Source organism: Populus euphratica, unplaced genomic scaffold (genome assembly GCF_000495115.2).
Source record: "Populus euphratica unplaced genomic scaffold, PopEup_1.0 scaffold1005.1, whole genome shotgun sequence".
NCBI lineage: Eukaryota > Viridiplantae > Streptophyta > Magnoliopsida > Malpighiales > Salicaceae > Populus > Populus euphratica.
Genome location: NW_011500869.1, coordinates 42,290 through 63,767, shown reverse-complemented (window position 1 = coordinate 63,767; position 21,478 = coordinate 42,290). Strand labels below are relative to the sequence as shown.

Genomic DNA, 21,478 nt, shown 5'->3' with positions numbered 1-21,478 from the left:
TTTGGATATAACTTAGTAAATCAAGATTATCTTTATCTTTGTCACCACATGTTAAGGGTAAAGGTTCATGAAGCTCAACATGTTGTTCAAAACCTTTGACATGCTGGATGTCAAGCATGGTGGGTGGAGAATAAGATAGTTTGAGAGAACTAATATCATGAGTGATTGTGCATCAAAAGTGTCATTAAGTCTCTTGTTTTACATATGTATTTATTGTTTTTATTTGGTTGTTTTTATAATAATTGATGTGTTTTTTAGTAATGAAGTTTGTTTTAATGTTTCGATAGGTTTTTGGAGCTTAAATGAATTAATTCAGAAAATTCAACGTCGGAATTCAGAACAAAGAATTGAAGAAACATTTAGTTGAAGATTGAAGCAAATCTTGGTACAAATAAGTGCTCCAAATTTGTCCCAAAAATCAATTCTATTCCAATTCTAGAAAAGAATATCATATGATTTATTTCAAGCCCAAACTTGCCTTATGTTGTGTGCAAACTTCAACCATTAAACACGCAAGGTTTCAATGTCAATCTTAGCCCAAATAATAAGTACATTTGTATACTTATTTGATACTCAAATTCAGCCCAAAATCAGCCCCAAATCAGCCCTAAATCAACCCCAAATCAACCTTCAAATCAACCCAAACACAATCCATGATCTTACATGTCCACACAACAAATAACAATTGATTTATTTTGGGTAATCCATTGATCCAAGAAGGCAAGCACATGGATGGAAAGCTGGAGGGGATATTTTAACATTATTTTGGGTCAAAAACAAGGAGACACCTCATAAATGAGAAAGAAAAACATGCACCAAAGTAGTTGTAAAGCTGTCTTGATTTGATTTTTCAGAACACCTTTCGGTGTTTTGCCCATAACTTTTGACTCAGGTGTTGTCCAAATGAGCTGTTCTTTAATGATCTGGAAAGGTGACAGAATTTCCTATAAATATGTCTCTAATAGACTTCTCGAAAAAAAGCTTCTAAGAGGGTCGAATTGCTGTCCAAAGTTAGAGTCAGATTTGTGTCCGAATTTTTTCTGAAATTGTATTGTGTTCTTCTTTATAGATTTCGGTTCTTTAGTTTGTAAAACTTATTATTTTAGTTGGATTCAAGTTCTTTCATGTTTATTGAAGTGTTCTTATATATAATCATGGTTGGCTAAACTCTTTCTTGGATCCAAATCAAGGATAATGGTGATTGAGGTGAGTTCTTTAGGATATGAATGAATCTTAATGTTTATCTTCTTATTTTCTTCATGAATGATTTATTATTGTAAAGAAATTTTAGAAATAATTTAGGTAATGTTATAATCTTGAATTTTTATGCACAAACTTTAGTTTTGGTATAGAGATTGCTTGATTCAATGTCTTACTTAATATGAAAGTACTTGTTCATTCTTAAGCAATAATCAATCTTCATCTTTCTAATCTTCATTGTAAAATCTTCTGATCTAATATCACCATCGTTGATATTAGGTTGAGTTATCTTATATATGTTGAAGAAATCACCAATACATCACCATTAAAATTGATTTGGACCAAGACTTACTTTTCTTGTCATTTAAAATCTATTTACATTTTTTTTATCTTTGAAAACAAATCCATCAATTATTTTCAACCAAGTTATTGTTAATTTAATTTCTCTTGAGTTTTTTTTTTGTTACTTAGCTTAATTTCCAGATCTAGCTCTCTGTGGATATGACCTCGATCTTATCGAGTTAATTGCTACATCACACACTCATGCACTTGCGAGTTAAAACAAGCCGATCATAAAAAGCGGTCAAGCAATTTTGGCGCTGTTGTCGGGGACCTAGCAAGCAAAGGTAACAAATTTAGATTTGATTATTGGAAAACTAAAAAAAAATCATATAAAAAAATTAAATTGTCTGGTTTTACCGCCTCAAAAAAAAATTGACCTTAACATTTCGGATATTGGACTGTGGACTGGACTATTAATTGTTGGATTTTGGTTGGTTCAACCATTTTTATTTTATTGTCTATTCTTATTAGTTTCTAATATTTTTCTTGTTTATTTCATTTTATTTTGTTGTTTTATTTTTATTTATTGTCTAAAGTGTTTGGCCGGTATTACCGCCTTTGTTTTTTTTATTAATGCTTGTTATAATTATCTTTTAATGTTTATTGTTGTTATTTTTCTTATATTTATTGTCTAAAGTGCTTGGTTGGTATTACCATCTCTTGTTTATTTCCTTTTTATTTTGTTGTTTTGTTATGATTATTTTTCTTATATTTATTGTTTGAAGTGCTTGGCCGGTATTACTGCCTTTTGTTTATTCATGCTTGTTATCATTATTTTTTAATGTTTATTGTTGTTATTTTTCTTATATTTATTGTCTAAAGTGCTTGGCCGGTATCACCGCCTTTTTATTCAAGCTTCTTATAATTATCTTTTAATGTTTATTGTTGTTAATAGTGCTTATTAGTTGGAGAGTGAATTTCTTAATTTGTTGTATTTTTATTTTTGAGCTATTACTTTTATTTGCATTTTTTTTTCTTTCCTTTCCTTTCATATTCATATAATTGTTATACTATTATTATTATTATTATTATTTTATCATGGCTAATGTTGAAGATGTAGAGGGTGAAGGGAGTGTTCAAGGTAATGGACCTCCACAATTCAATGATCAACCTAATTTTCAAACTCTTAGAGAGTATCTTCACCTAGCTAGACAAAGTACACCTTCGTGTATTATCTTACCTCTTAACCAACAAGCTTTCAATTTGAAATCGGGCATGATTCAACTTCTTCCCACATTTCATGGTATGGATTCTGAAAATCCATACATACACATTAAAGACTTTGAAGAGGTATGTAATACTTTTATTGATAGAACATGCACAGAGGAAACCATTCGGCTCAAATTGTTCCCATTCTCTCTAAAGGATAAAGCCAAGCTTTGGCTAAACTCCTTGCGTCCTAGGTCTATAGGTACATGGAGAGAAATGCAAGCTGAATTTTTTAAAAAATACTTCCCCACTCATAGGACAACAGCTTTACAACGTCAAATGATGAATTTTTCTTGTAGTCCAAATGAGTCATTTCACCAAGCTTGGGAAAGGTTCAAAGACTTGTTAAATGCATGCCCTCATCATGGTTTTGAGATGTGGAGGTTAGTGAGTTTCTTTTATGACTCTCTTACCGCAGATTTTAAAAAGCTAGTGTCAACCATGTGTAATGGTGAGTTTTATGACAAAGAACCAAGTGAGGCCTTTGATTTTTTTGATCAATTGTCTGAAAACACAAAGCAATGGGAGACTTCTCTCCCAGTTCATTTTGAGTCTAGAAACACCATTTCTCATTCAAGTGGGAAGTTTCAATTGAAAGAGACTGATGACCTCAATGCTAGATTAGCCTCATTGGCTAGGAAAGTAGAGTCTCTTGAGATTAAAAAAGTGCATGTCATAAGTGAACAACAAGAGGAAAGTTGTGTTGTTTGTGAGAGCAAAGGGCATAGGACAACTGAGTGTCCTACCATTCCAGCCTTTAAGGAAGTGCTATATGGCCAAACTTCTGATTCAAGTAATGTTAGAAAGCCATTTTCAAACCAAGTAGGCAATCCCTACTCTGAGACCTATAATCCTGGATGGAGGAACCACCCAAATTTTGGATGGAGAAATGAGGGCTCTTCAGTACCTCAAACATTTCAACCTCCACCCCAACCATTTCATGCTCCCACACATAACACATACCAACCACCTCATAAGAGATCCTTAGAGGATACTCTTCAACAATTCATGCAAACGCAAGGAGGAATCAACAACCAAGTTTACAAATTCCAAGACCAGACCAATAGGACCTTAGACGACATTCGAAGTCAACTAACTAAGTTGACTCAATCACTAAGCATTCAAGAGAAGGGAAAAATCCCAGCTTAACCAATGCCCAATCCTAGAGGTCAAGTACACATGAGTGAATCCTCACCTAGTGAACCTTCAAACCATGAACAAGTCCAAGCCATCACTACCCTTAGAAGTGGAAAGATTGTTGACAAAGGTATAGGTTTTAGGATTCCTAAAGGTATTGTGGAGGAGAAATCTAGGGAAAGTGAAGAGGGAATCAAAACACAAGTGACAAATGAGAGTTTGAGAGATAAAGAAGTTGAGCTAAATGAGAAAGAGATGAGTGAGAAAGGAGATGATTCAAGAAAAATTGAAGTCAAAGTGAGTGATTTAGAATTTGTTCCTAGAGCACCATTTCCACAAAGGTTAGGGAAACCTAAACAAGATCTTATGAACTCAGAAATCTATGAATTGTTCAAACAAGTAAAAGTCAATATTCCACTCCTTGATGCAATTAAACAAGTTCCATCTTATGCAAAGTTTCTTAAGGATTTATGCACAGTCAAAAGGAGATTGAATGTGAAAGAAAGAGCCTTTCTGACTGAACATGCTAGTGCCATCATCCAGTTTAAGACCTACAAAAATTAAACCCATGTTGTTCAACCACAATCATTGATGAAGATCATGAAGTATCGTTTACCTCCATTTAATGATTGATTTATTGGTCCACAAAGATCAGAATGTACTAGCTCCAAGACCTTCTGTGCTCTCTATGATTTTCTTTGTGGAAAGTCTTTACGATGTTGCTTGCCAACAATATAATTTTCACACACCTTGTTGAAATGAATAATATTAGGAAGACCAATCACCATGTTCTTTTGTTAAAGTGTCTTTAAGCCATTGAAATTCAAATGGCCATAGCAATAGTGCCACAGTCATATTGAATCAATTCCCCTAACCATAAGGCAATGTTAAAAAGTTTGAATTTGCAGTGAAAACAATCTGTTTGGTGTCATTTTAGCATGAGCAACCATACCCCTTGTAGGATCATAAATGTCACAAGCACCATTCTTTATTGTAGTCACGTATCCCTTCTCTTGCAGCTGTCCCAAGCTTAGTAATTGTTTTTCAAATCAAGAATATAAAAAACATTTGAGATAGTCTCAATTGTATTTTTTTTTTGTTCTAATTTGAATATCACCCTTGCCTATAACATGAACTTTAGAATGATCACCAAAACTCACATTAGTATGAAAGTCTTCATTTAGATGAGAAAAAGAAAGATTTACTACCACATATGTGGTTACTGCAGCTAGTATCTAAGTACCAAAAATCTAATTCACATTTGTTATCCTTTGTATGGAACACCATCAACAAAGTTTCTTCTTCTTTGTTATCTGAAAAGTTTGGTTTTTTTCACTTTTCTTTGTTATAAGGCAATTCGGTATAACATTCAGATTAATAATGATCAAGTCTGTGACATCTATAGCACTCCACATTAGTTCTGCCAAATGGTTGTTCATGTCTTTTTCCTCTGCCTCCATCTTTGTTATTTTGATTTCTTTTGCCTCGACTACTACCTCTACCTTTTCCTCTCATGTGTGAAGATTCAGTAAAGGTAGAAGCTTTCAAAGCATGCTCCTTTATGATGGTGCTTTGTCTCATCTTGTACTCATGTACTAACAATGAGCTATGAAGTTCATTAAGAGAAAGAGCTTCTATATCTTTAGATTCTTCAATTGAGCAAGCAACATAATCAAATTTTGACGATAAGAAATGTAGAATCTTTTCAACAATTACAGTATCATCCATCTTTTCACCATGAAACTGCATTTTTTTTTATATCCCCATGGTCTTTGCACAATATTCAATGACTGATTCACCATCCTTCATTTGTAAAGTCTCAAAATCTCTCCTGAGAGATTGAAGTTGTGAACATTTCATCCTTGAAGAGCCTTGATATTTCTTCTTCATAGAATCCCATACTTGTTAGGAAGTATCTTTGCTAAGACTTGTTTCCAAGATAGAATGATCAATGGCTTGAAATTAATAATTCTTTGCCTTTAAATCTTTTAATTTCAAGTTGCTCAGCTCAGCTAGTTGAGCTTCTATTAAAATAATCCCATTTTCTAGATCTGTTATCATAAAATTGACCTCCTGTCAATACTCCTTTGATTGTAAGAAATTATCCATTAGCATGCTCCAATGATCATAGTGACCATCAAAAAGAGGGATTGTTGCCTACACAAAATTTGTCTCTGATGCCATCGTATTTCTATTTCTGCAAAATAGGAAATAGTTAATAAAAGAAAGTTGCTATTGTTGTGGACTATTTTATGGACACTATTTTGAGACTCTCACACTTTCTCTTCTATTTAAGGCTTTGATCCCACTATTACATAAAGACAAAGAAATAGAAGATCAAATACTCTCAGTGTATTGAATAAATAAACAACAAGCCTTTAAATACGTTGTACAGTAACAATGAAATGGCAACAAAATAACAATAAAATCTCCACTACCTAAAATATGGATTGAACTCCTATAGAATAGGTCTTCCACTACTTATTGCAAATAAACTCAAAAACATAAGCAATATAACTTATTTTCAACATGCCCTAGGTTGTGTACGACAGATTCAACTCATTCAGGTCATTTGCTGCTTCTTATTCTTGTTAACAAGTTATACTCACGATTTACCACTTGCCACCATGGATGTATATGAAGCCAGAGTTCATGTTTTTATATAGTTTCATACCCAGTCCTAATAGTCTGGTTCTGAATAACAGTGGTGTTTGTGTTAAGAGATCGACTTATAGTGAGTTTGAAATTGACTATTATGGTAAATTAGAAGGTGTCATTGAATTGCATTATCATAGCGAGCATAATAGAGTGTTTTTTTATTCAAATTTTATTGGTATGATACCACTAATAGAGTAATCAAAGTAGTTCCCACTATGGTCTAGTCAAAATTAACTCAAAAGCTAGACTCCACAACGTAAATGATGTCTTTGTTTTTGTCAACCAATGCTAATAAATTTATTACACATACACCCTTTCCTTTAGAAATGATCATTCAAGAGTTGATTGGTTATCTGTTTTGAAAACAAAACCCAAGGGTCGTGTTGAAGTTGTTCAAGATGAGAATGAAGACACAAGTGTGGGAGATGATGTCTTTCAAGTTAATGAGTTGGTTGAACCATATCAAATTGCTCCATCGATTGACTTAGAAAAAAAATTAAATTTTCATGTCTTCAATAATAGTTTTGTTGATGTTGATATTAAGGAGTTAGTTGTTGTTCTAATCTCTAGTGAACAAGTAGAAGTTGTGAAGATGATGATAAAAATATGATCAAAGTTAAAGATTGCAATGGAGTTAATGACGATTCAATTGAAGAAGAAAAAGATGATTTTGACTAACTATTAGAACATAAAAGTATAATACAATTTTTTTTATAATCTAATATTTATGAATGAAATTATATAAAAAAAATATTTATTTTATGATTATTATATGAACTATTGTTATTGTGTTGTATGTTCAACTTTCAATTTAAGTATTTTCAGGGAAGATATATAGCAAATGTAGATAAAATATATCATTCTTTCAATGCATACAGGGGAATCAAATCTATGCTCTCTATGTATTCTTTCAACTCATCAATAAAATATGAGTTCTTTTTAAAACATGACATTAATCGTTTAAAAACGTTAGTGGGAATAAAATAATTATAGTGAATTTAGCAATACCTATCTTAAAATAGGATGAGAAAAATTTATGATTTTCTTCGAGAATGAGATGATGAAATATTTTAATTGATCGAATCTTATAAACTATTAAGCACGAGTAAATAAATTCGTCCAAAAGCTCAAAACCTAAAGGATAGCTTTTTGCCGCAGGACAATAATTTGTAGTTTTGTGGAACAACTACAAATGTATGCGCTCTTTCAACACATAATCCAAATGTTGCACTCTTTCAACACGTGAACTAGAAGACAAAATTTTGGGATAACTAATTAACATTGATCTCACAAATGAAGATCACTAAACTTCTATCAAATCAATAAATTTTTAGATATCATTTATTTTTTACAATTTATAAAATAGTTTTAAGGACAAAAAAATAGGAATAATTTTTTTTATCAAAAACAAACTAAAATCCAAAAAACTCAAGAACAAAAAAAACATTCAAAATAAACACAACAATGTGAATTTCAAATCTTACCGGATACAACGAAAGCAAAGGCATAAGTGTAATGAGAATCATTCACCAAATCATAATGAAATTTCCAACATCAACTATTATAACTTAATAATTACAATTTAATCAAAATAGATTTTGATATAAAAATAAATTTAGGATTAAAACTAAAAAAAATTCAGTTAGTGAAACAAATTAACCTACATTATTGATTAATCAAGTCTTCCAAAATGTCTAGTGCAAAGAAAGGACCAAAGCTTTTTTTAGAATACTTGTACTTGTAAGCTCATTTTAAATGACTGCTTCTGGCATGACAACTTAAATTTGATTTTGAAGTTTGAATTAGTAGTTTTAATTGAAGTTATTCGAAGAGCAGACTATTTGTGTGGGTTTTATTCAATTTTATACATGGTGTTTATTTTTGAGTTGTCAAGTTCACAAATTATTACAAAAAAGTACAGTTTATTTATTTAAATTTAAGATATTTAAAATTTTCAGTTCATTGATCAGATCAATTATAACCTATTAAGCACGAGTAAAACACTTTTGTGGGATGAATCAAGTAAGCAAGTGGTGCAAGCGGCAAGAGCTCAAAACCTATACGACAACTCGTCGCCACAGGACTATAATTTCTAGTTTTGTCGGAAATCAGCACGAGTAAAACACTACACTTTATATTTTTGAGGAATTTTTTAATTAATTCTAACAAATAATTCAAATGCTTGCTCCATATAAATATATGCTCTCCATGCGTTGTTTCAACACAAGATCAACAAGACACAATATTGAGATAACTAATACTCATATTCAACTAATATGAAGATCACTAAAGTTCTAGGGCTCTCTTTCCTTCTCTTTGCCTTCATAGGAACTTCATTTCCAGAGGCAGTTCATGCCAAAGATCCTGCAGCAGTGCTCGATGTCTTCGGTCATGAGGTGCAAGCTGGTGCTCGTTATTTAATCGTAGCCCCCTCGACTGACAATACAACAACTCTTGCAGTCACTATCAATAGCCAGGTCTTATGCAATTCAGATGTTATACTTTCCACATTGAACGAGAGCCTCCCAATAACATTTTCACCAGTTATACAATCCACCGATAGTGTCATCCGCGAAGGAACTCATCTAAATGTGAACTTTGCAGGGCCGAGTGCCATGTGCTTAAAGGGAGGCGTGACACCCATGTGGAAAATCCGATTCAGTACAACACTGAAAGGATACATTGTGACCACTGGAGGTGTTGATAGATTGAATCGGTTTAAGATCACCAAGTTTGAAGGTGATAATAGTTTTTATCAGCTTTCTTTTTGTCCATTGTCCGAAACCTTCTGTGAATGCTCATGCGTCCCAGTTGGCGTCAACGGTGACAATAACTTGGTTCCTGGTGCCGGCCCTCTTCTTGTTATGTTTGAACCAGATGAATAGAGAGCACCAAAAATCGAGAATAAAATGGTGTCAGAATGATATTGAGGGAAGTCGATTGCCTATTATCATGTTTGAACCAGAACTATTATCTAATGCAATCCTGTATGAGGGATCTCGACTGCCTACTATCATGTGGTGGGCATAAATAAAACTTGAATAAATAAGAAGCTTTTTAGCTTTGGCTTTTCCTTAATTTTCATGTAGTCTCCATGTACACACACTCTCTTCGTTGGTTGCTTGATATTGTCACTAGAAAATCAGCAGGTTCTTGCAGTCAATTGAAAATTCTACGTGATTTAAACTTGTATAACCTCATAATTTTTTATACTTAATTTTTATTAAATAAAATAAGAGTAATGAGATTTGAATTGGTGACCGCTTGATCAATAAAATTTTAATACAATATCAAAAAATCATCTCAACCTGAAAGTTTAAGATTTTAATACAATATCAAAAAATCATCTCAACCTGAAAACTTTCAGATTTTAATACAATATCAAAAAATCATCCCAATCTGAAAATTTAAATTATTAGGTGAGATTTAAAAACTTAATTTTTTTATTTAAATATTATTTTTTTTCTTGTTTATTTAGTGGGTTTTTAGGTCCTATGTATATATTGGACTTGGTTAATTTCAATATAAAATTCTTTCAATTTTATTGCAATCCGCATATAGGAAAGGTATATGAAAAAAAAAAGGTTTGATATTAATTAAAAATAAAGGCTGCCACAAATTTTTTATTTTTTATGTGTGATTGGTCAATTACTAAATTTATATTAATATTAATTTTTTTTTTTAAATCAACATATTTTTACATACATAAACTAGATTCAGGTCGGGCCAAATTTTTAAATTTTTTTTAATTGACAATTTTCAATGTTGACATACTCAAACTAGTGTCCTACATTTTTTTAATAATACTTGTAATGGGCAATTCATTATGTTTATGGAAGAAATCTCATGGAATCTACGTGTCTATACATTTATTCATAGATATAACTTATAAAGTTTGATTTGCCTATTGATTTTAATTTACAATCACAACTATTTGTCAAACACGTATCAAGCCCTATCCATATTAAAGATTTTTTGCTGTGGTTTAGAATAATAGAAGGCTTAATCAGTTAATTAGCAATTTTTTCTATTTATATATATGACAACATAAGAGTAATAAACCTTTATATATATATATATATATAAGGCTATAATGTGTAATATCTTATAATACACACTTTCAAGTTGAAGGTGAAGGTTCAACTTAAAGCTTGAACCTAATGTTATTACTTATTTTTAGGGGCTCACCTAAACAAAAAATTAAAAATTAAAAAAAATATAAAAAAATATAAAAAATTGAAAGCAATGTTGTAAGAAAATAAAAAAATTCATATTAGTTGAAAAAAATACCAAAATACCCCAGAAATTGCCAAAAGACTATTTGAGGAAGATTAAAATTGGAATTAATAGCATATCTTTTACTAATGAGGTCTCTCTATGAATAAAGAAAATTCAATTTAAGGAGGAAAATTCAAGTTTGGATGTTTAAGGACTCAATTGAGTTTTTTTTGAAAAGTTTTAATTAAATTTAATGAGGGTTTAATTGCAAGAAAATTAACATTTTGAAGTTAATTTAGGCTTTAAATAGAAGAAATAAAAGTTAGGGGCTAAATTTTAATTTTTTAAAGTTAAATTAGTTAAATCAGGTGCTTAATTGCATAAATTTTAAAGTCTAATAGACAATTAGAGACCTAATTGAACAAATTAAAAACGAAAGACCAACTTGTAAGACACACAAGACTTTTCAAGTTTGAAATTGGTGAAATCAGGGGTCAAAATGAATATAATTAAAGGATTTATGATGATCTATTAGTCTAATGAAATGAATCAAAAACCAAGGACCAAATTGTAAAAGACACTCAAATTTGGGGCTAGAAATTAAGTTTGGCAAGGGTGATATTGCATGAAATGAAGTGTTTATGATGCAATTACAAGTGAAATTAAAAGAAACTGGAAGAATAGGGATTAAATTGAAGTTTATTAAATCCCAAAGTAAAACCCTAATTTGTAGGGTTTAGCTTAGATGACGTGTTGTTCCGCTACCATGTAATTATTGGATTTTTTTTATTATTTAAATGCAATGGTTTAAGTGTATTAACATGATTATTATTGTATTAATATGTAAAGAGTACACTTTAGTTTGATTTGAAATTTTCCAAATATGGCATGAAGTTTATGAATTTTTTTCTCTGTAGGTTGATGTAGGTTTTTATATTTTTGAGTTTTGTTTGGTTCTTGTTAAAGGTTTAGAAAGACATTTTAAATCTAAATTGCATGAATATATAGGCTGTTTTAAGTTGATAGCTTTGAAACTTGGAATCTTTTGCATGATTTTGATGATTTGTTGTTTTTATTAGTTTTATTTTATTCAAGTATATTTGGTTATGATAATATGCATTATTGACGGTGTATGTTAGGTTTTCTAGGCAATCTTAGTTCATGTTCTTCATGTTCATTGGAAGAACATTGTCTTGGATGCTAGTTTTAGATCTCATTTTGATTCAATTTTGGTTTCTACAAGTTCGTATCATTATTTGTAAATAATTTAGGGTTTTTATGAATTAGTAACATGTTTTTATGCATTTTAATTTTAGGATTTTTAATTTTGAACCGAAACTCATTTTTAACAAAACAAATTGTGATGTTTTATTAATAATTAAAGCAAAATAACAATTAATTCTTAATTTATGCTTAATTGCGAGTAACATCTTTCATTTTATTGCTTAAAATTTGGTCTAATTTGATTTTCATACTGTCGAGTTCAAGTTTGAGTATCTACATGTTTTTCATGTTTTGTGTTTTGATCTATTTTGTTTAAGAAAACAATTAGCTTTTATGTTTTTGTAGTGAATATAGCAATACCTATCCTAAAATAAAATAAGTTGAGAAATATTTATTATTTTCTTGGAAAATGACATGAGGAAATATTTTAATTGATGGAATCTTATAAACTATTAAGCACGAGTAAATAAAGTGGTCCAAAAGCTCTAAACCTAAACGACAACTCTTTGCCGCAGGACTATAATTTGTAGTTTTGTCGAACAACTGGTGCACGTTTAATTATTGTAACGAGGAATCCAAATGTTTGCACTCTTTCAACACATGAACTAGAAGATAAAATATTGTGATAACTAATACTGATCTTAACAATGAAGATCACTAAACTTCTACCAAAACAATAAATTTTTTGACAATTTATAAAAAAATCTTCATTAGATACTAGGACATCTAATCTCATTTTAAATGACCGATTCCAAGCTTCACAACTTGAATTTTATTTGGAAGGTTTAATTAGTAGCTTTAATTGAAGTTATTTATAGAATAGACTATTTCGTTTATTTTCGAGTTGTCAAGCTCACCAATTATTACACGATTAATGATTATAACAATTGTCCTTTCAAAAGAATATAGTTTATTTAATTTTATTTAATAAATTTAAATTGTTTAAGTTCAATGATCAGATCAATTATAACATTTTAAGCAAGTGGTGCCAGCGATAAGAGCTAAAAATCTATACGACAACTCCTTGCCATATGACTGTAATTTCTATTCAGCACGAGTAAAACACTGTTGTGGGATAAATCAAGTTTGGAAGAGGCAAGAGCTCAAAACCTACACGACAACTCTTTGCTAAAGGACTACAATTTGTAAAGAGCTCAAAGCCTACACGACAACTCTTTGCTAAAGGACTACAATTTGTAGTTTTGTCGAAGGTCGGCACGAGTAAAACACTATAATTTATATTTTTGTGGAATATTTTAATTAATTGTAATAAATAATCTAAATGCTTGCTCCATATAAATATATGCTCTTCATGCGGTGTTTCAACACAAGATCAACAAGACACAATATTTGTGATAACTTTTTTTTGTTTGTTTAATAAAAATAATAATGTTTTTTATTCATTGGTTGGGAAAAATAAAAATTTTATTGAAGTTGCCATCTAGTAATTTGAGGAAACTAAAAATTCAAAATTAGATACTAGTCCTAGAGATTCAGGTACTAGGTTAGTTATGATTAAGAGAAGGTAGATACCACCCTTAAAACATCCTTTCAGAGAAAGGTTACCCTTAGTTGTGTGTTTTTTATTTAATTCAAATGTTATTATATTTTGAGCTTATTTGCAAATTTTCTAAGATGGTTAATATCGGTCCCTAAAATAGGAGACACGTTAAAAATGACATCAATCCTTAAAACTAGGAGACTTTGTCTAAAATATCAATGTTTATCCCTAAAAAGGAGAGTTACGTCTAATTTACCAAAAGAAATAATAATGCACGTAATCTATATTTAGTATTTAAATTTTTGACATTGGTCCTTTTCTGTAAATAAAAGAGACGTGTCGACAAACAATATTTATTTATAAAACACAATTATTTTGATATTGTTGAGAAATAGGTATAACCATACTTGAGAATCGAGCTTTGGACCCACAAATAATGACATGATAAGATGGGTGTTGAACCCGCGTTGTTATTCCGTTTATTTTTATTTTTGGTTTTTTGGTTTTTTTTACATGCAAAAAACTTTACAAGTATTTATATATAAAAATATCAAAAATACTATGAAAAATCACAAAAACTTACCTGAGTGCCACTATATTGGTAAAAGATTGAAATACCCTTGGATTTTTTGGAATTTTATGAAAATACCATTGGTAGCGCGTATGCCTCACGCGCGGTTACTATTGGAAGCGGCAAAATTTCCCGACGAGCTTCCAGCCAAAAAATGGTTGATTCTGGTAGATTTGAGGGCGAGGATTCTGATGGCAGTGGTCTCAACGACCGTTGATTGTTGACAAGGGAGAATCGTCAGTTTGAAGCTTCGGTGGATGACGAAAATTGCGGACTTTTTCTAGCTAGATAGGGAGGCGAAAACGCTGAACACGACTGGAGTTCTACTTTATAGGAGCCTAGAAACCTTTATGTGGTGGTTCGAAAGCTTCACACGGTCAGAAATGGGAGATTGGATGAGAGAGAGAGATCGTCGGCGAGAGGAGAAAGACACTTTGAGATTTGCTACAGTGCAAACGCGTGCATGGTGCACCAGTGAAGCTGAAGTTTGTAAACCGTTGGATCTTGGATGAACTAATCCTGCGGCTGTGATTGGCTTGATGTGCAAGTTGATTGGATGGTCTGAATGGACGGAGTTTTGATCAGGTGTGGCGCGATGTACCGAGTGTTTGGTACACCTAATGACGTGGCGCAACAGGATCGAAGGGGAGATTATTTTAAGGGCTGAGATGGATTGAGGTTTTAATCTAGTGTGGTAAACCCTATTGTATCCTATTAAATCAAAGGCTCGAATTTAAACACTATTAGATCTAACAGTTAGGATATTTTTGGTATATTTCAAATTATTTTTTTAAATCAATATTTTACTTGCATGAAGAAAAAGTAGAAAAACATATGAATAGTAACAAATAGTAAACACAAATAGTAAGCGCTCGGATTCAGATTTCTCTTCTTTTCTTTTCTTTTTTCCTCCTTTCATTTTTGGCTTAGTTTCATTGGCTATTTATAGCCAATGAAGAGGGGAACATGGAATCACAGGTTCTACAAAATTTTCAATGTACAGCGGCACCGCCTACCATCGGCAAAAATCCTCCGTCTACTGTGATAAAATTGTATTATTTTTTTTGTTTTATTATATATAATAATAATATTTATTTATAGGGGTAAAATTAAAAACTCAAATCAGTATTAGAAAAAGCTTTTCAACCGCTAAAAATGAATTTTAATTACCAAAAATTATATTGGAACATAAAAAAATCTTTATACAGGTATCAACTCGGTGGACTGGGTTTTTTGACTAAAAATAACAGTTTTGACAAAAAATAGCCTCAAACTCATTTTTTATCCTAGTCGACATGGTGGGACCCGTATTGACCTAGTGGACTCGGTTTTGACCCGAAAAGGCCTGAAACTCATTTTTCATCCCAGTCAACATGGTGGGACTAGTATTAACCTAGTTGACTTGGTTTTGACCAAAAATGACGGTTTTGACCCAAAATGGCCCGAAACACAATTTTTATCCCGGTCGACATGGTTTAACCCGTATTGACCTGGTGGACTTGATTTTGACCGAAAATGACGGTTTTGACTCAAAACGGCCCAAAACTTATTTTTTTTTATCCCGGTCGACATGGTTTAACTCGTATTGACTCGATGGACTCGGTTTTGATCGAAAGAGGCGGTTGACTCGAGAAAATATATTTTAAACTTCTTTTTTTTTATTTTTTTATAAATAATAAAATAAAATAACATTTGAGAAAATCTTAGTGAATCCAAAATTGGGTTACAACACTAATATTCAAAAATATGGAGATCACTAAATTTCTAGGTTCTCCTTCCTTCTCTTTGCCTTCGCAGCAACTGCATTTTCTGAGGCCGTTCATGCCAAAGATAGGAAAGGGTATCTGACAAAAATAGGTTCGAAATAAAGAATATGAGTTACAACTAATTTTTTATTTCTCAAGTGTGATTGGTCGATTAATCAATTTTAACCAATATCTAAAATTTATTAAAATCGACATATTTTGATGTACATAAACCTTCTCCCACTCGGTTCCTTTTGCGAGAAATGAACTAGTCCTTAACCTCTCCAAATTTAATGAAGGATCTTCTTAGGGATTGATACTGAAGCTAGCAAGGAAATCTTTCAACGTATATCTTCACAGATTCAAAACATGGGTTGGTAGGTGAAAGCTGATCTTTTTGTGAAGGTCGGAATCTAGGGGTGGTAATATGGTGGTGATGAGGTTAATGGCTTGAAAGAAGTTGCTGCTGTTGGAGACGTCTACTACAAGCTGCTGCTGATAGCGTGGAAGGGGCTGTTGCTGCCGTGGAAGGGGATGCTGCCGCTACAATGATTTTAGTGAGCATAATGCCATCAAAAGAGCATTTCAATCCAAAAGGTTAAGATGTTATCTAAAATATAAAAATAATTTTATATTATTTTTTAATATATCTCTTAAAATAAAAAAAATTTAAGCTTAAAACTTGTATAAATCTATATTATTTTTTGTACTGTTTTAGATAAAAAAAATTCAAATTTATAATTACTTAAGTAGATTAGTGGTTTGATCCGTTGGTCTTGTTTTGCAGACCGAGTCAGGAGACGGCTCACCTCTAAATTATGGTTTATTTATCAACAAATAACTAGTCAGTAGTATTCAAGTCATCAGTCGAGAAAAATATTGTTACCATCTACTGCCTAATTATCATTACCAAACACAAGAAATAAACCATCTCAAGCTCACCTGCTTCGTCATCTTTGACCTTGACATCGTTGGTTCCTTTGATCGCGTAAGCTCTTATGATGTAGCCTGACTAATGTTTTGAAACAGTAATGCATTTACATTTTGGAATATAATTTGGATTGGTTTTGGATTCGATTCTATTACGAGCATGATTATTTTTTGGCTCGATGTTTTACATTGACTCAAGAAATAGGTTTATATTTTTTGTGTCTTGGGTTGACAAATATATGATTATTGCTTGCATTTTAGCAGCATTGATTAATGCCATGAACTTGATTGCTGAAAAATATTAGATTTTTATTAGATTTGATTACTATAATTATTGTATCCTTCTCATGAGAGCGATGTTAAGGTGACAATTCTCAGGCAGTGCCTTTGGGAATGGTCTTTGGCTTATTCAGTAAGTCATCATCTAATATTATAGCTACTAAAAAACTTAACTAGTTTATTTTAAAAGATTTTAAATAAGAGACTGGTTGTATAAATAAAAGATATTAACACTTCTAATACATCTTAGCTGTGACAAAGTGCATTTTTTTTTATTTGTTTGCTATTGTCTAATGAAGTCTATCTCTATTGACTTATTATGACGGTATGCTATGATAAACAAATTCTAATTTTTTAAGTCAAGAGCTTGGTATGGCAAGGTATAATATCCTCAATTATTGTTGAGGCTTCTTTCAAGGGAAAAATAAAATTATGTTTTTTGTTGTCGCATCATTGCTAATAATATTTTAGATAAAATTCTTTTTGAATTTTATCTTTATATTAGAAGTAAATGAGTTTCATTATTCATAATAATATTTGGGATATTAACTTCATACAAGTGTCTTATCCTTATATTAAAGTGAGTAGTAAAATTATTATCCCTAATAATATTTGAAATATTAACCCCTTTTAGGTTTTTTTTTCCTTCATTAAATGTAAATAATATTATCATCCCAAATAATATTTTGGATAATAACCCCTAATGGTTTTTTTTTATCCTTATATTAAAAGTAAATAATATGTTCTTGCCAAAAAAAATTTAAAATATTTTTTAAAGATAAGTCAAAATTCATTGGAATTTTATAAACTTGTCAAACTTAATGCAATATATTTTGTTAAACAATGCCAAAAGTGTTTAAAATTTTCTTTAAAAAGATGCTCAAAATAAATTTAGGATTTTTCATCATATACAAAAAAAGATTTGCATATTTTTAGGTTTTGGAAAGAAGAGGTTTAATTAGTAATCCAATGGAAGATAGTTGATGGTATCAACAAATTGGTATTAACATTTTTGAAGGAATTTTCCTTCAACATTAACATATGATATTGCTCAGAAAATTTACGGATGGAAAGGAAAATGTTAGTGAATCCAAAACGGATAATACCAGAAGTATTAAAAATGGAATTAGATGAAAAATTGTAAAGAATATGATAGTTGACACGACTAAAAGATTGATGTCTTCTCCCAAGTGCAGGAGTGTCAAAGTAATAAATAACCCGGCAAGATCGAGGTCGAACCACAAGGAGGTTAATTGTAAAAATTATGAACAACAATTATGAACAACAACAATAGTAACAATAACAACAACAATAATAATACTAGTAATACTACTACTACTACTACTACTAGTAGTAGTAGTAGTAGTAGTAGTAGTAGTAGTAATAATAAGAATAACAATAACTATAATAAAGAAAAGAAGAAGAAAAAGAAGAAAAGTTGATGAGAACTTTGAGATGGAAAATTAACGTAAGGATTAAATAATAATAACAAACAATGTCAAGTTAGAGGATTCAGTAATTGTATGTCAGACAAGTATAGTATAAACTCTTATTATTCAATTGGAAACCACACATAAAGGAGGTTTCAATTAGATTATAGATTGTTAACATGATTACATTAGTCATCTTATTCGATTAATGCTAATACTTGTAAATCTCGTCAAGCATTCCTGATTATAACTTATGTTAACAACAAATCAAGTTCCTTTCATAGCTCAAGTGTCGGTTATACCATATAGTATGGGCTATGAAAGTGTCAAGCATTTGTTTTACTAAGTGTTATACAACATAAATCAACATTAGTCATTTAACAAGCAAAGTATTAAAAAGTGAACAAGATAACAAATATAAAACATGTTAGTATCAAACATTAAAGTCCATATTAAGTTTATACTATACTTATTCTTACACCATTAGTGTAACCTTTTCACCTTGACATAATAAATTTAGCTAAACATAATGAAAGAAAGAAAAATAGATATACAAAATAAGAACATAAATAAGATAAAAGTTAACTAAGTAAAGGAAAGGAAATGAAAGGCATAAACTTGATATTAATGAAAGCAAAGCATAAACATTACAAAAAATACAATGAGAGAAAGCAAGAGCATGATCTTAATCTGGACACCAAGATGTCTAAATGCATGGCAAATACCTCCTTTTATAGGCGAAAATTGGGAACTATTGATTTGATGACTAATTGATGATTGGGTCACCAACTCTTGACTTGGTGACAATCCTTATCTTCTCTTGTCTACTCAAAATGTCATTGATAACGTCAAAATTGGAGCCACTTGAAAACATAAACGTTGTAGGAAATTGTCTCAACTTTCTTGTGTAAAACATTTAGCTCATTTCAACTTCTAAAACTCCAGATATGACCAAAATACTGAACAGTACTCGGGCTGGAGGATAGATTTGGCCTTCTTTGTTGTTGCTATAATTTGGACTTGAAAATGACGTTTTTAGATCTTGGGCTCCATATGAAAGTTTTAGGCCTATGTTTTACCTTTCCATCCATATAAAGTAGACCTAAATCTAAGATCTATAGCTCTAGATATAACCTAATTACCAAACAGTGTTCCAGTTTGAATTGCACCGACATTTCTTTTCTAAGTTTGGCCATCTCTTTACCCTTTCAATTTCAGTTATAAAATTCATCAATCAATCCTTTCATTTATATGATAGGCCTGCATTTAAAATGAACATTTACCACAAATTAAATGTATCTTATATTATTAGATATATTATTATAAAACATGCTTTAGTTAAGGAGTTATTGGTACTTCAAGTGCAAAATGATGATATAAAAGCTTGATAAAAATACACTTTTAAGTATCCATCACACCCCCAACTAGCTTATTACTAGTCCCTAGTAATCAAAACGTTAAAATAGAAAAATGCTTTGCAAATTCCACAAAGTAAGGTAGTCATCATTTAACTTTCATTAATCTATCCAAATAATCAAACTCTCGTTAAATTTATATACCTGCTCAATACCTCTGAAGAAGATATTCCTAAACCTTTCTTTTGTGCTCAATGTATCAACACATAATTATGGTTAAATTTATATACCTGCTCAATACCTCTGAAGAAGAAAACAAAATTTTTGTTCTATTGTTTAAGGTTAACTTCCTTGGGTTGGAATTGTTATTTTTGTCTTCTTCTTCTTTTTTATTATATATACATATAATTTAAAATACCATACATCTTTAACTCATGTAACGAGCTTTCAGCTAATGACTCCCAAACCAGTTGGTCTCAGGGCATTAGGTGTTAAGACACCCCTACGAGCTTAGTAACTCGGGTCCCAGATTGATTCCCTTAAGCTTTTCTTAGATAATGCAATGTTTGATTCCCTTAAGCTTTTCTCCTCAACCCATGCAACAAGCGTTAAGCCAATAGCTCCCAGGTCAGTTGACACCCCTCTAGCTTAATTGCTTAGGTTAGGGAGGTTACGAAACCAAACTTATCTACATTTTTATTATTATCATTTTTTTCTTTTTTCTTTTTTAATTATATACTACCCTTTCCCTTAGTTGTTACCTTTAACAAAAGAACATAAATAATGTAATAATCCAATATGCAACCCACAATCATATGTTAAAGTATGTGTGTGTAAATTAAGGTTTAAGAATACATGTTAAATAAGTATATGAGCAGAATTAAGTGATAACAATGCGAGAGTTTGTAAATGTGAATATTTCAAGAAGTATTATGATAGACCTTGTTACGAATGATTACTAAGATGCATTTCAAGAAATAATGTACCTCTTGATGACTTGATTTGCACAATGCTGATAGAGTATCGGCTCTCCTAGAAATAATGTATGATTGCACTAAGAAATTTCTTTTATTGTTGGTAAGAAAAATCTAGCAGGATGATCTTACCTACAAGAAAATTGACATAATTTGCATACCAAGGAATGAAATTGTTAGTGGAAATTGCTAAGATTCTTTCATTAGGAAAGCTTTCATATATAACCGTGAATTTAGGCTCTAATTGTTGTGCCAATTCCAGCTGTGAAAGATGATCTGCCATCATGTTCTCAGTCCCTTTTTTATCTTTAATTTCTACATCAAATTCTTGCAATAACAGGATCCAATGGATAAGTCTAGACTTGGTATCTTTCTTAGATAGTAGGTTTCTAATTGCAACATGATTAGTATACACCAACACCTTGTTTCCCATCAGATAAGGCTGAAACTTATCAAAGACATAGACCACAACAAGCAACTCTTTTTTAGTTGTGGCATAATTGAGTTGGGCATCATTGAGTGTTTTATTGGCATAGTATATGGTGTGAAACACGTTTTCTTTTTCATTACCCTAATTGTATAATCACTTGCATCACACATCAGCTTAAATGGTTTCTCCCAATCTGATGTACTTACAATGGGAGTTGTAACTAACTTCTCTTTCAATAGCATAAAGGCTATCATGCATTCTTTGTCAAATTGAAA

General features: G+C 31.1%; 1 protein-coding gene across 1 annotated transcript; it reads left to right on the top strand.

Moving 5' to 3' along the window:
- The first annotated feature begins 8,732 nt into the window (after positions 1–8,732).
- Positions 8,733–9,624, top strand: LOC105116660 (wound-responsive protein GWIN3-like). Its single transcript, XM_011014101.1, has one exon. It carries the CDS (start codon positions 8,823–8,825, stop codon positions 9,429–9,431), a length of 609 nt encoding a protein of 202 aa, XP_011012403.1. The 5' UTR covers positions 8,733–8,822; the 3' UTR covers positions 9,432–9,624.
- Positions 9,625–21,478: the final 11,854 nt, after the last annotated feature.